Consider the following 13,397-nt stretch of genomic DNA (forward strand, 5'->3'; position numbering starts at 1 on the left):
GCATGCACTAGCAGCGCGCATGGTCCACTCTTGAAAGTGGTTGTGCAACCTCCAGTGCAAGCATTTGTGCAAGCGGTTGTGCAAGCAGAACTTTAATTGGACTCTCTCCTCTCACATAGTTCAGAACCTAGTTTCCACTAGTGCAACGTTGGATACTGCCCAACCTCTTTTGGGATGTCAATGAATCCTCATTCTTTGCAGGGCAAATTTATAATCTCTAGGGGATACACAAAATCATCTGTCAAGTGGACGTGCTGCAAAACAATCTCCTGGTGTACATCCCAGCCAGATGGTATGGAAAGGTGCTTTGGTGCTTGCTGAGAGGAACTTAAAAGCTCTTTGGACTGCTTGCGCACTGGAAGAGACTGCTCTTATTTGGCATATGAGGCTACATTAAAAAAAAAAAAATCATGCTGCTGTCCAAAGGCTGCCATGGAGATTTAGGATGTAAGAAACAGGATGAAGCCCAGCAGCAGAAAAGGCCACCTTCAATACCACTCCCAAGCTATATAAAATCCATGCCACATTTTATCTTTCCATTCTTCCTTCCTGTCTAAATGGAATGCACCACAATGGGTAAAGGGTCAGAAGAGAATGCTTTCCAGGATTACAGAAGCTGTTTTGGGTACACGTGTTGGCAGAAACTAAGGCTGAGCTGAAATTCCCCTTCCAGTCTCACCAAAATATTCCCCTGCAAAACAGGGGACAGGTTTTCTGCTGATGTCTTGCTGGGGTGTCTTCCTGCTAACCTGAATTAATTAACCTTGTGAGGTGGCTGAGGGTTTCCCATTTTTTTCCAATTAACATAACTAGAATCAAATGTGTATTTATATTTATATTCTGTCTTGCCTCACAAGGATCCCAGGATGAGATGTAAATGAGGACAGGGTTGGACGTGTCTTGCTCTGTTAAGGCATAATTCATATAACTGGAATTACATCTCTTTCAAGTAAACTGAATATTTCCAATCAGTTTTATAAACAGCCTTGAAGACTACTACTGGGTAAAATTTATCAGCTAACAGGTTTATTCACACACAGTTAATGAAGCATGTGCAGATTTATTTCCTGCACACCAGAACCTTTCCATGCTTATTGCTTTTGGTATCAATAAGTAATAAATTGAGCACATTAGAAATGAATGGGCAGTAATTAAACACCAGCAATAAAACGGGCTTTTGCAAAGTAAATCAAGCTGAAATGCACTGGTAATGAAATTACAGAGGTCACCCATCCCTGGCACAAAGAAATTGCCTCCGATATCAACAGGCAAGGTTATGGACATGCAGCTTCTCAGTTTGAATCCTGCCATGGTAAGAGCCATGCAAGGCTTCTAGACCAATCTGGGAGAGGACCAGTAGTTACACGTATGACCTGGTAATGTAATGCAAGGATAATAAGGAGCCCTGAAGCTCCTGTGAGTTGAAAGACAAAAGGTGTTTGCACTCTCTCCACTTAGGGATGCTACCAAATTCTGCCTGAATTGGATCCCAGGAAGTCCAATTCAGGATTTGGGCAGGATTCAGGCCAGGAAAAACCATATGAAATAAAGCGTAGTGTGGTTGGGAGGAATAAGCGTCACCTTGCAGGCTCCAGTGTGAGACAGCATGGGATCAGCAACATCATTGATCTTGCACCAGACTGGAGGATTCCAAAGGCACCCAGGCATGTGGGATCTGGCCTAGGAAGACCTGGTGAGGTGATGTCCCTCCTTATGTCTTGCCCGGCCTCCCTACATATGCTCCAAGGCCTGCCCTGCAGCATACAGTTCTTGCCATTCTGAACTCTGAAATGGAGATCCAAATGGATTCCAAAGTCGATCCATATTCTAGATCCATTCCAGATTTGGTGGTGATCTGAAAGCAATTTGCTTTGGGGACCACCAGAGCAATTCAGAGCAGAAATGCCAGGTCCCCATTTACTTCACCAATGAAAACATGAAAGACATAATGTGTTACCATTACTTGACAGTGATATTATGATTTCAATCCACGTTCAGCAAGGGTCTCATCGAGTGACTATGGATAATTGCATACCCAGCTCTTCCATTTTCACTATCCTGAGCTGCAAAATGGGTATAATGCTGACCTTCCTCACTGAGGGTGCAATCTTATCCAGATAGTTGGCAGCCTCCAAACTCAGAGGCTGTCCAGTATCCAAGGCAGGGCAGGAGGAGAGTGCCAGCTCCATTCTCCAGCCACTCTGCTTTTCTGCTAGACGTTTTTGCCCATCTAGCAGCAGTGCCTCAGAGAGGGGAGGGAAGGAGGCTGGGGCAACCATAGGAAACAGCATAAGGCAGCCACCCCGGTCTCCTCCCTGCCCCACCCCTGGGAACACCCCCTTTTCCCCATCTCCACGCTCTCTTTTCCAAGCATGGAGAGGAGGCTGGTGCAGTTTTCTCCACACCAGCTATGAGGGGGAGGGGGAGGGGGCAGGGAGCACAGTCCCTGGCTCCAACCATGGAGCCAGGAAATTGAACTATCCTACACCCTGCCCAGATGCTGTCTGGTGGGCATAGGATTTCTCTCTGAGTTATTTTTCTGATTAATGAGAACAGTAAATGCATTAAATGGATGGTGATTACTGTGACAAATGCTGCCAAATTCTGTGCAAAGAGCCTTGCACCCACCCTAGGATTCTTGTGAGGAAGGGCAGGATAAATATATAAACATTCCCCTACTCTCTAACACAATCAAATCCTTCTTACTAAAACAATCCTGTTGATAGGGTGGAAGATTTGTGTGTGTGCCATTGAAAAACCTAGGCCCAATTCAAACATCACCTTTGCTGCATGATTGCAGCTCCAACATCACACTGGTAAAGTTCCTGCTTCACACAGATCACCTAAATCAGTGGTAGGCAGGCCTCAGGTTTGTGGGATCTACTTTGGTTTTCAGTAGAACCTCACCATCTATGGTGACAAAAACAGCCTCACCCATCCTTTCTATAGCACGCCTCTGACCAAAAAGATATGGCCAACTAACTACAGGCACATAAATGTGCATTCCTACACATCTGACATTTGACATTTCCTCTTACCACCACTGACATGCTCAGCCATATGTTAACTAGAGAACATTCGTGATCAGGTCACCTCAGGCTATTGACTGGTCAGTCTGAACTTCTGACACCCCCCTGAGAGTTTCCTGTCCTCCATAGAAATACCTTTGGTTGTTCAATCTTGCTTTGTCATCCATGCTGCTGCTAAGAGTCAAAGCTGGACGTTTTCCTGCTGCGGAGCCCCAGGTTCCCCCCCTCCCCCTGCAAGCTGTTTTGATAACATGAGTTATTCTAGAGGATTTAGGTTCCTGATCAGTAGGCTTTAGTTGATTCTCTCTGGTTTTCATTTTCTTTTAAAAAGCAACTGACCGTTTCTGAATATATCTCTGCTCAGTTCTCAAATAAATATGCTTCATTGGAAACTGGAGCTGATAACATTCATGTGAGCACTTTCATGGCACACAATAACCTGGCTTGTGGACCAGTGGATCAACACTTGGAATGGAAGGATATGTTCCTTGCCGGCCACTCTGTCAAACTGAATTCATACAGCGTTTCCACAGAGCTCAAATATGTGCCTCTCTTAGCACCTGGATCTCAGTGGGCCTCAGGACAGCACGGAACTTGTGTAACATTACTGGAAAGGTTGTATCGAATGTGGCAGAGACCCATGATTAACAACAGAAACAGCTATTGTATAGTCCAGTCATAAGCAAGGGTTTGCATCTCCAAACAAAACACAACAGAGGACATACCTTTTGCAGATCCCAGCTGGACAGATTCGGAGCAAACGGCATGGACTTACCTTTCCCGCTTTTGGAGACATCCTCTCACCACAACCATTTCTGAATCGCCAGTAAGAAGAACACAAGAACACAACTGGTGGCAATTCAAGTTTGATTTTCATTTTATACGAGGGGGCCACTGTTGACATTACTCTCTAAGACAAGAGCCTTTCTCTTTGATGAAATCATCACATCAGGATGGCTAATGCAAGTGTCTTCTTGGCTTGCAGAGTTTTTCTGTGACATTTTCAGAAACTTCTCTGTAAAATACACACACCTGCAGCCCACCCTACAGGATGCTTGCATACATGACACATGTCTTACGGTGCACATTTTAAACAGCCTTGAGCATCACCTTCACTCACATCGAGCTGCTCTCCTCCAATTGCTGCATGTGCCTTTCTTTCCAGTTATTCCTGAACGCTAAGGACTCTCTAATCACAGGCTCAGAACCTGGCTTGTTGACATTTGGAAGCCTTCCTGATTTCATAAGTTCCAATGTAACATGGTTGCTGCAATACTTTGGGACAATATGGTCCAATTCATTAGGAAGAACTGGAAGAACACAGTGTCAGTAATCCCTTTAGAGCTCTCCACAGTGCTTACTTAAATGTAACCTCATAGATCTGAGGGTTGCATTTCCTATTTGCTGTCCACCTTATATATGTGATTTCCTAAGAAGTGTGCTCTGAATGACAAAGAAGTGTGCATATGAAAAGGCATTAGCAGACCTGTAAGTACCAGACAAGACAAGGAACCCCAAATGGGGATGCTAAAGAGTTCTAAGGGGAAGGGAAGGAAAGAGGATGGAGACAGCAAAGGCATCTATTTCTAGGGAGATCTCAGGCATATTTACTAACTATGACAGAATTGTGGATCTGTACATAGACGAAAAAGGCAGGGATATCTATGTGCCCATTGACGTAGATCTGTCTCCATGAATTTGTTTGTTTTTTTGGAACTAGCCTAAAATAGCCTATCTGCACATGGAACAATTCATACTGTGCAGTTTTTCACTCTCAGACTGTACTACTTTTATAGCAGCTGGAGGATTGTAAGTTTAAATCTTCCCCTATGCAGGAAAAAACAACAACAACTAAGCGAGTGCAATGCACAGAAAACCAGCATGTCAGGAAGAAAAATTAAAACTTGTGACCATTCCCCTGCTGTCTCTATGCTATAGGCTGGAGAAAAAGATCTGTATCACACACCTCTGCTGCATGTGTAGATCAGTGTTATTTTCCCATTTTCATCTTAATTTCTTACATGGTGAAGTCACCTTTTCTGCCCGTTTTTTATTTGAAAGCCAAAGCTCTCCTTGATATAGTAAAATAATGCTAGATCTCAACACACACATGTGCAGGCAAATGAAACATCTGTCATGCTGAAATAATGTGAACATGTCCCCTTATGAAGATATCACCATGTCAGACATTAAAACTGAATATAGTGATTTGGAAAAGGAGGAATTGTTTGTTGTCTTCCCTTTAAGAGGGCTAGGGATGGCACGGGTGCCCGACTGGGTCCAGGAGTCCAGGGGACTCCTCCTCGCCCATGGCACCAAGCCTCGCCCACCAAGCTCCTGCTTCCACTCAAGTGCCCCCACTACCACTTGCTGAGCCACCCACACTCACCCTGGACCCATCTGCGAGCGCCATGAGCGCCATTTTGTGAAATAAAGTGGCAATCGCGAATATGAGCACATCTAATCTTACGCAAATTGGTGCCATGGATGGCTGATATATGCAAGATTACCGACATAAACGGCCCATTACTTTTGCAAAATGGCACTTGAAGCACTCGTGGATGGGTCCAGGGTGAGTGCAGGCAGCTCGGTGAGCAGAGGGGAGCTCAAGCGCAGGTCCCAGGGCATGCGAGCTGTGTCAGTGGAGGACCCGAACTGGGGAACGTCCATCTCTCCCTAAAAAGGATCCCTTTCTCTTAGAGTGGAACTCCTTGAGGAATGCTCAGCCCCACGTTCGCTGTGAATTTGCAAAGCAGTGGCAGCAGAACAGCCTCTTGCAGGGGAAAAGAACCATGGAAAGGGGCACTTAATCCTTCCACTGCCTGATGCTTTTCCTCTCCAATCCTCATTTCCAAATCTTTTCCACACCTGTCCAACAAACGTCTCAGGACCCCAACTGGTGGGAATGAGGGTGGCCAAGAAGAGAGGCACCTTCTGTGAGCAGAGGCCCTCCATCAATGGAAGCCAGATCCTAGATCCAAACCTAGATCAATATACTTGGAGAGCTGCTCAGACATTAGTGCTCCACATCACAATAATTTGAGCGAGCAAATGGAAAGCATGGCTTGAGAACTCAAGTATGAAAATACCTTCATTTTTTTTTAGAATTCTAGACTCCTTGTAATGCAGCAGTTCTGTTCCCTAATTAGTCTTCTATCAAAGCTTCTGAAATGCCCAGTTCCCATGTTACATTTCGATGTGGTGAAGTCACCACAAAGTGACTTTTGCATGTCATTTTTGCTTGAAAAATGTGTCTTCTGAATGCAGCCTCCCACAGTGAATCTGTGAGGAGAATGTAGCTTTCAGTGCATCTCCATGACATGCTAACCCTTCAATCTCCTCTTTCAGAAGTGCAGTCAAAAGAACCATTTGCCATTCCAAAACTGATTAATAGAAGACCCCTTAGGATCATACTGACTTTAACCTGTCAGAATTATTGGTCCACACTCTAAACCTTATGTAGCACACAAGCATGCATCATAAAACAGGCAAGTGTTAACATCATTTACAGAACCAAAAAGCCACCAAGAGTTCTATTGCATAACTTTTCCACTTTTGCATACATATAGGAAAAAAAACTGACTGAGAACTGGATGCTGTGGCTAGAAAACTTTAAGAAGTGAACGTATTTCGTTTAGCAAAGCTCTGATTATTGTCTAGCACATACAGTTCCATTTGGTTGCTATAAAAAGGAACATCAATAACCCCTTTTTCATTTGTCTTTAAATATGAAAACAGAATGCACTCAAGTACTTTCATATCATATCAAAGGAAAAATAATTATCCTCCGCTTTCTTCAAGTAATCTAGCTTTTAAAGCTAGTTTCCTAGGCAGCTGATGAGCCAGCTCTGACATTAGCATTCATGCCTAATGTTAAGTTACAAAAACCATACACCAAATGCCTTCCAAGTCCTTGTAAAAACACACACACACACACACATTTAGGAAAAGCTGGTACTCACGGTCATTGCACTGGTTCCCAGAGTATGATGTCATGGAACAGTCACAAGTGAAGCCTTCCCATTGCTGGATGCAGATGCCTTGGTTGGCACAGGAGTCTTCTTGACAGGTGGTGCTTGGCCCTGAGATGAGGTGGTGAAGAAAGCAAGAAACGGAGAGCAGCCATTGGAAAGGAGTCATAATAATAGACTGATTTGTTATCATCATGCACCAAGGAAGAAAAGGAAACTAGACACTTTTCCATTTCATGGACATGCAACAGAAAGTCAGGACACACAGAAAACATGAAGAATTGCCCACTCAACAACAAACAGAAAACTGTGGCACACAGCAGCAAGAAGGTGTGAAAGGTAGCATATTCCCTCTTAGCAGGCTCGGAAGAAAACTTATAATAACTAAAGCCCTCCCTGCAAAGTGCCAAGACCCATCATAGCCCCCCTAGTTCTCTCAGTATAACAGCTTGATTCTCCAAGTTGTCTCCTTCCTGTTTCCCTGTCCTTGGTTTTAATCAAGGGTGGGATGAGGAGTTCTTTGAGTCCTCCAGACATTTCTCCAAGGGGATTTGGAAGGGACTGACAGCCTATTTGTGCAGGAAGCACCCACTTCATCCAAAAACTTTTGAGCTGGTCTTTGAAAGGAAAACGGTTGATGGGGTCTCATGAATTGTCAGCTCTGCTCTTCCTCTTTTTCTGTTCTTTTGCCCCTGCCTATTGGACCCTTGCATCAATAGAAGTATTTTTCCCATCAAAGAGATGTGAACCTTAGATCTGCACCAGTGGTTGGGTTCTACAGCACCTCTGCAGATTTGAAGATGCTAAAAACTGCACTGGTGCATAAGAAGGAAAGGGGGGGTGCATGTGTTCTTTTGATGTACCACCCCAGTCATATTTTGAGGATCCACTTCTAAATTGCAAGTAGCAACCACTGAGCCCATGGGTACCTGTCAGAGTATATCATTTTAATTTTCTGTTATTACTTCATCCTATGCTTCAGCCCTGCACCTTGAAATCCAGAAGCAAAAATTATGGAGATCCCAGGATAAGCAAGACACAATTTTGACTGGTCCAGGCCCCCAAGACATCTGGATGTAAGGAATTAACAGCATCCTCTGAGATTCATCAATCAAAATGGATACCCCCTTCATTATCTCCATTGGAAACAGGGAGGTACCAAGTACACAAAAAACAGAAGTGCCACAAAATCACAAAAGTGCCTGTTTATTTTTGTGCCAGCTCACCCAACTTTTTGGAGATGAACTCCTTCCTTAGGGGCTACCTAAAAAAACACAGGAACACAGATGGTGAGCCCCACCATCTGCAATGCAGTTTATTTTGCTGTTTTGCCTTCCCATCATCAACAGAGACAAGGTTGTATTTTGGATCAAAAATGATGGGGGGGGGGAAATAAGCTACATACACTTCTGTCTCCTCAGTGGTACTCTCATATCCATCAAAGAAACAGTAGATAGATGCATCTGGAATACCACTTGCCAAGAAAATAATCAAACAAAAGAATCAGAATCATAGAATCATAGAATAGTAGAGTTGGAAGGGGCCTATGCTACAAGGCCATCGAGTCCAACCCCCTGCTCAATGCAGGAATCCAAGTCAGAGCATCCCTGACAGATGGCTGTCCAGCCTCGTCTTGAAGGCCTCCAGTGTGGGAGAGCCCACCACCTCCCTAGGTCATTGGTTCCATTGCCGTATTGTTTAACAGTCAGGACATTTTTCCTGATGTTCAGCCGGAATCTGTCTTCCAGTAACTTCAGCCCATTATTCCGTGAATAAGAAGGGGAAGACCTAATGGGCTGGATTCAGTGTTTGTGTGAGTGGAACTCTACTGTCAGGACACTTTTGCTGGAGGAAGGGGGTGGAGCGATATTTACCTATTCCTGCAGCCCCCTGTATCTCCTGAAAAATCTGCTCTGGAGGGCTGTGGGACCCTCTGGAATAGAGTGGGAGGTGGCATGCCCTGCAGGTGGAAGAGGGAATTGGCAAAAAAAAAAAAAAAGCATCCTTCCCTCTCTTTTCTCCAGTGGGAGCAGCTGCTGGATCTTAAGCCTTTCCGTGAACAGAAGGGCAAGTCAAGATCCAACTTGAGGTTTTAAAAATTAAATCATCATTCTAGCATTGTTCACACATGCTCACTGGATATAAATGCCCATTAATATTCCCATAGGTAAGACAAAAAATGCTGAAAACCAAGGGATTTGGGAATTATTACAAGGTTGGTAACTGCATGATATGCAAGTTGACCTTGGACAAGTGACTTCAAAATCACGTTCAAAATTAGTTACTGAATAGTTTCCACTGTCAGTAGCTAATAGGGCCTTCCTCACATTACGGCTATCCTGGTAAAAGCTCCAGTGTATCCTCAGCATGAAGTGGTGGCACTGATTAAAGCCACAGGGAAATTGTAAGGGAAAACTAGTGATTACTTCCAAAACTGTTAAACTTTTAAACTTAGTGCATTCAAGATTATGATATTTCCCCTCATACTTCCCTGCAAACTATTTTTCAGAGAGGGGACATGTGCTTTATACAGGTGCATGGAAAAGTGGGCATTCATCCATTGAAGCTTTCCCAGCATTCAGGTGTGGGGATGAGATAACCTTCACTTGCTGCATTTCTGCCTGTCACAGAGCTGTTAAAAGTACAGGATGTCTACCAGGATGTCTGCCTAGCTTCCCAAGCCTAATCCTTTAGTCCGGTTCACACATGGAAGGACGTCACTTGGTTACTGCGTGCTTGAGATTTGGCAGATGAATGTATGAACCGACTCTACTAAAATGTAGAGGTGCTGGTGAAGTACATGAAATGAGCTTTGGGAGCTTGGTAATTTGTTGTTGTTTATTCGGTCAGTCGCTTCCGACTCTTCATGACTTCATGGACCAGCCCACGCCAGAGCTTCCTGTCAGCCATCGCCACCCTCAGCTCCCCCAAGGTCAAGTCCGTCACCTCCAGAATATCATCCATCCATCTTGCCCTTGGTCGGCCCCTCTTCCTTTGGCCTTCCACTTTCCCTAGCATCAGCATCTTCTCCAGGGTATCCTGTCTTCTCATGATGTGGCCAGAGTACTTCAGTTTTGCCTTTAATATCCTTCCCTCAAGTGAGCAGTCTGGCTTGATTTCCTGGAGTATGGACTGGTTTGATCTTCTGGCAGTCCAAGGCACTCTCAGAATTTTCCTCCAGCACCACAGTTCAAAAGCATCTATCTTCCTTCGCTCAGCCTTCCTTATGATCCAGGTCTCGCAGCCATAGGTTACTATGGGGAATACCATTACTTTAACTATGCGGACCTTTGTTGTCAGTGTGATGTCTCTGCTCTTCACTATTTTATCAAGATTTGTCATTGCTGTCGTCCCAAGAAGTAAACATCTTCTGATTTCCTGGCTGCAGTCAGCGTCAGCAGTAATCTTTGCACCTAGAAAGACAAAGTCTGTCACTGCCTCCACGTTTTGTCCCTCTATTTGCCAGTTGTCAGTCAAGCTGGTTGCCATAATCTTGGTTTTGTTGAGGTTTAACTGCAACCCAGCTTTTGCACTTTCTTCTTTCACCTTCGTCATGAGGTTCCTCAGTTCCTCCTTGCTTTCAGCCATCAAAGTGGTATCATCTGCATATCTGAGATTGTTAATGTTTCTTCCAGCGATTTTAACTCCAGCCTTGGCTTCATCAAGCCCAGCACGTCGCATGATGTGTTCTGCGTACAGGTTGAATAGGTAGGGTGAGAGTATACAACCCTGCCGTACTCCTTTCCCAATCTTAAACCAGTCCATTGTTCCGTGGTCTGTTCTTACCGTAGCTACTTGGTCGTTATGCAGATTCCTCAGGAGGCAGACAAGATGACTTGGTATCCCCATACCACCAAGAACTTGCCACAATTTGTGATGATACACACAGTCAAAGGCTTTAGAATAGTCCATAAAACAGAAATATATGTTTTTCTGAAACTCCCTGGCTTTCTCCATTATCCAGCGGATATTGGCAATTTGGTCTCTAGTTCCTCTGCCTTTTCGAAACCCAGCTTGTACATCTGGCAATTCTTGTTCCATGAATTGCTGGAGTCTACCTTGCAAGATCTTGAGCATTACCTTACTGGCATGTGAAATAAATGCCACTGTTCGATAGTTGAAACATTCTTTGGTGCTTCCCTTTTTTGTATGGGGATATAAGTTGATCTTATCCAATCTGTTGGCCATTCTTGTGTTTTCCAAATTTGCTGGCACATGGCATGCATCACCTTGACAGCATCATCTTGCAAGATTTTAAACAGTTCTGCTGGGATACCATCATCTCCTGCTGCCTTGTTATTAGCAATGCTTCTTAAGGCCCATTCAACCTCACTCTTCAGGATGTATGTCTCTAGCTCACTGACCACACCATCAAATCTATCCGCAATATTATTATCCTTCCTATACAGATCTTCCATATATTCTTGCCACCTTTTCTTGATCTCTTCTGCTTCTGTTAGGTCCTTGCCATCTTTGTTTTTCATATACCCATTTTTGCCTGGAATTTACCTCCGATGTTTCTAATTTTCTGGAAGAAGTCTCTTGTCCTTCCTATTCTATTATCTTCTTCCGCTTCCACGCATTGCTTGTTTAAAAATAATTCCTTATCTTTTCTGGCTAACCTCTGGAATTTTTCATTTAATTGGGCATATCTCCCCCTATCATTGTTGCCTTTTGCTTTCCTTCTTTCTTGGGCTGCTTCCAGTGTCTCAGCAGACAGCCATCTTGCCTTCTTGGTTTTCTTTTTCTTTGGGACGTTTTTTGTTGCCGCCTCCTGAACAATGTTGCGAACTTCTGTCCATAGTTCTTCCGGGACCCTATCTACTAAATCTAGTCCCTTAAATCTATTCTTCACTTCCACTGCATATTCATTAGGAATATTAGTGAGCTCATATCTAACTGATCTGTGAGTCTTCCCTATTCTCTTTAGTCTGATTCTAAATTGTGCAATAAGAAGTTTGTGATCTGAACTACAATCAGCTCCAGGTCTTGGTTTTACCAACTGCATAGATGTCTGCCACCTTTGGCTACAAAGGATGTAGTCAATCTGATTTCGGTGTCGACCGACTGGTGAAGTCCATGTATAAAGTAAAGTCGTCTCTTAGGTTGTTGGAAGAGAGTGTTTGCTATGCACAGTGAGTTGTCTTGGCAAAATTCTATCAGCCTATGTCCTGCTTCATTTTGTTCTCCCAGACCATGCTTGCCTGTAATTCCAGGTGTCTTTTGACTACCCACCTTAGCATTCCAGTCTCCTGTAATGAAAATAACATCTTTGTTTGGCATACTATCCAGTAGGTGCTGCAGATCCTCATGGAACTGATCTACTTCTGCTTCTTCAGCATCTGCGGTTGGGGCGTATATTTGGATCACTGTGATGTTAAGTGGCTTACCCTGAATTCGAATTGAGATCATTCTGTCATTTTTTGGATTGTATCCAAGCACTGCTTTAGCCACTTTATTATTAATTATGAAGGCTACTCCATTTCTTCTGTGGTCCTCTTGTCCACAGTAGTAGATTTGGTGGTCATTTGATGTGAAGTGGCCCATTCCAGTCGATTTATTTATTTATTTATTTATTTATTTCATTTCTATACCGCCCAATAGCCGAAGCTCTCTGGGCGGTTCACAAAAACTAAAACCAAACAACACACAATAAAACAATTTAAAATATATAGAATATTAAAACCACAATATAACAATACAACCACAATAAAACCTAGCAGCAGTACAGGAGTTTAAAATACAGATTTAAAACAGCAAAGATAAAAATTTAGAAAGCTAAAATGCCTGGGAAAATAAAAAGGTCTTCACCTGGCACCGAAAAGACTACAATGTAGGCGCCAGGCGAACCTCACTAGGGAGCTCATTCCAGAGCCGGGGTGCCACAACAGAAAAAACTCGATTTCAGTTCACTGACACCCAAAATGTCTATATTGAATCTCGACATCTCCCCAATAACCACATCCAATTTGCCCTGGCTCATAGATCTTACATTCCAGGTTCCTATGGTGTGTCGATCTTTAGAACATCGGATTCGTAGTTCACCACTAGCACCATCGGCTGCTAGCTGTCCTTTCGGCTTTGAGCTAGCTGTGTCATCACATCTGGGGCTAGTTGAACTTATCCTCTGTTCCTCGCCAGTAGCATTTTTTTACCATGTTCCGACCTGGGAGTCCCATCTTCCGATGGTATACCAATATATCTCTGGTTGTACTGATCCATTTAGTTTTCACGGCAAGATTACTGGGGTGGGTTGCCGTTACCTTCCCCAGGGATCATATTTAGTCTGACCTCTCTGCCATGACCTTCCCGTCTTGGGTGTCCCTTCACGGTTTAGCTCATGACATCACTGAGGTGCTCAAAGTCCAGCACCATGATAAGGTAACGATCTCCTTTC

The 13,397-nt window shown here is 43.8% G+C and overlaps 1 protein-coding gene across 1 annotated transcript in view; it reads right to left on the reverse strand.

Moving 5' to 3' along the window:
- NRXN3 (neurexin 3) overlaps positions 1–13,397 on the reverse strand; it is a 1,900,058-nt gene that overhangs the window by 1,080,823 nt on the left and 805,838 nt on the right. The window contains exon 13 of the mRNA XM_084841335.1: positions 6,992–7,111. Coding sequence (XP_084697461.1) covers positions 6,992–7,111 — 120 coding nt within the window. The remainder of the gene's footprint in view (positions 1–6,991; positions 7,112–13,397) is intronic.

The sequence above is a fragment of the Heloderma suspectum genome, chromosome 1 (assembly GCF_057233095.1).
Source record: "Heloderma suspectum isolate Gila_16-S chromosome 1, 16-S_ref, whole genome shotgun sequence".
Lineage (NCBI taxonomy): Eukaryota > Metazoa > Chordata > Lepidosauria > Squamata > Helodermatidae > Heloderma > Heloderma suspectum.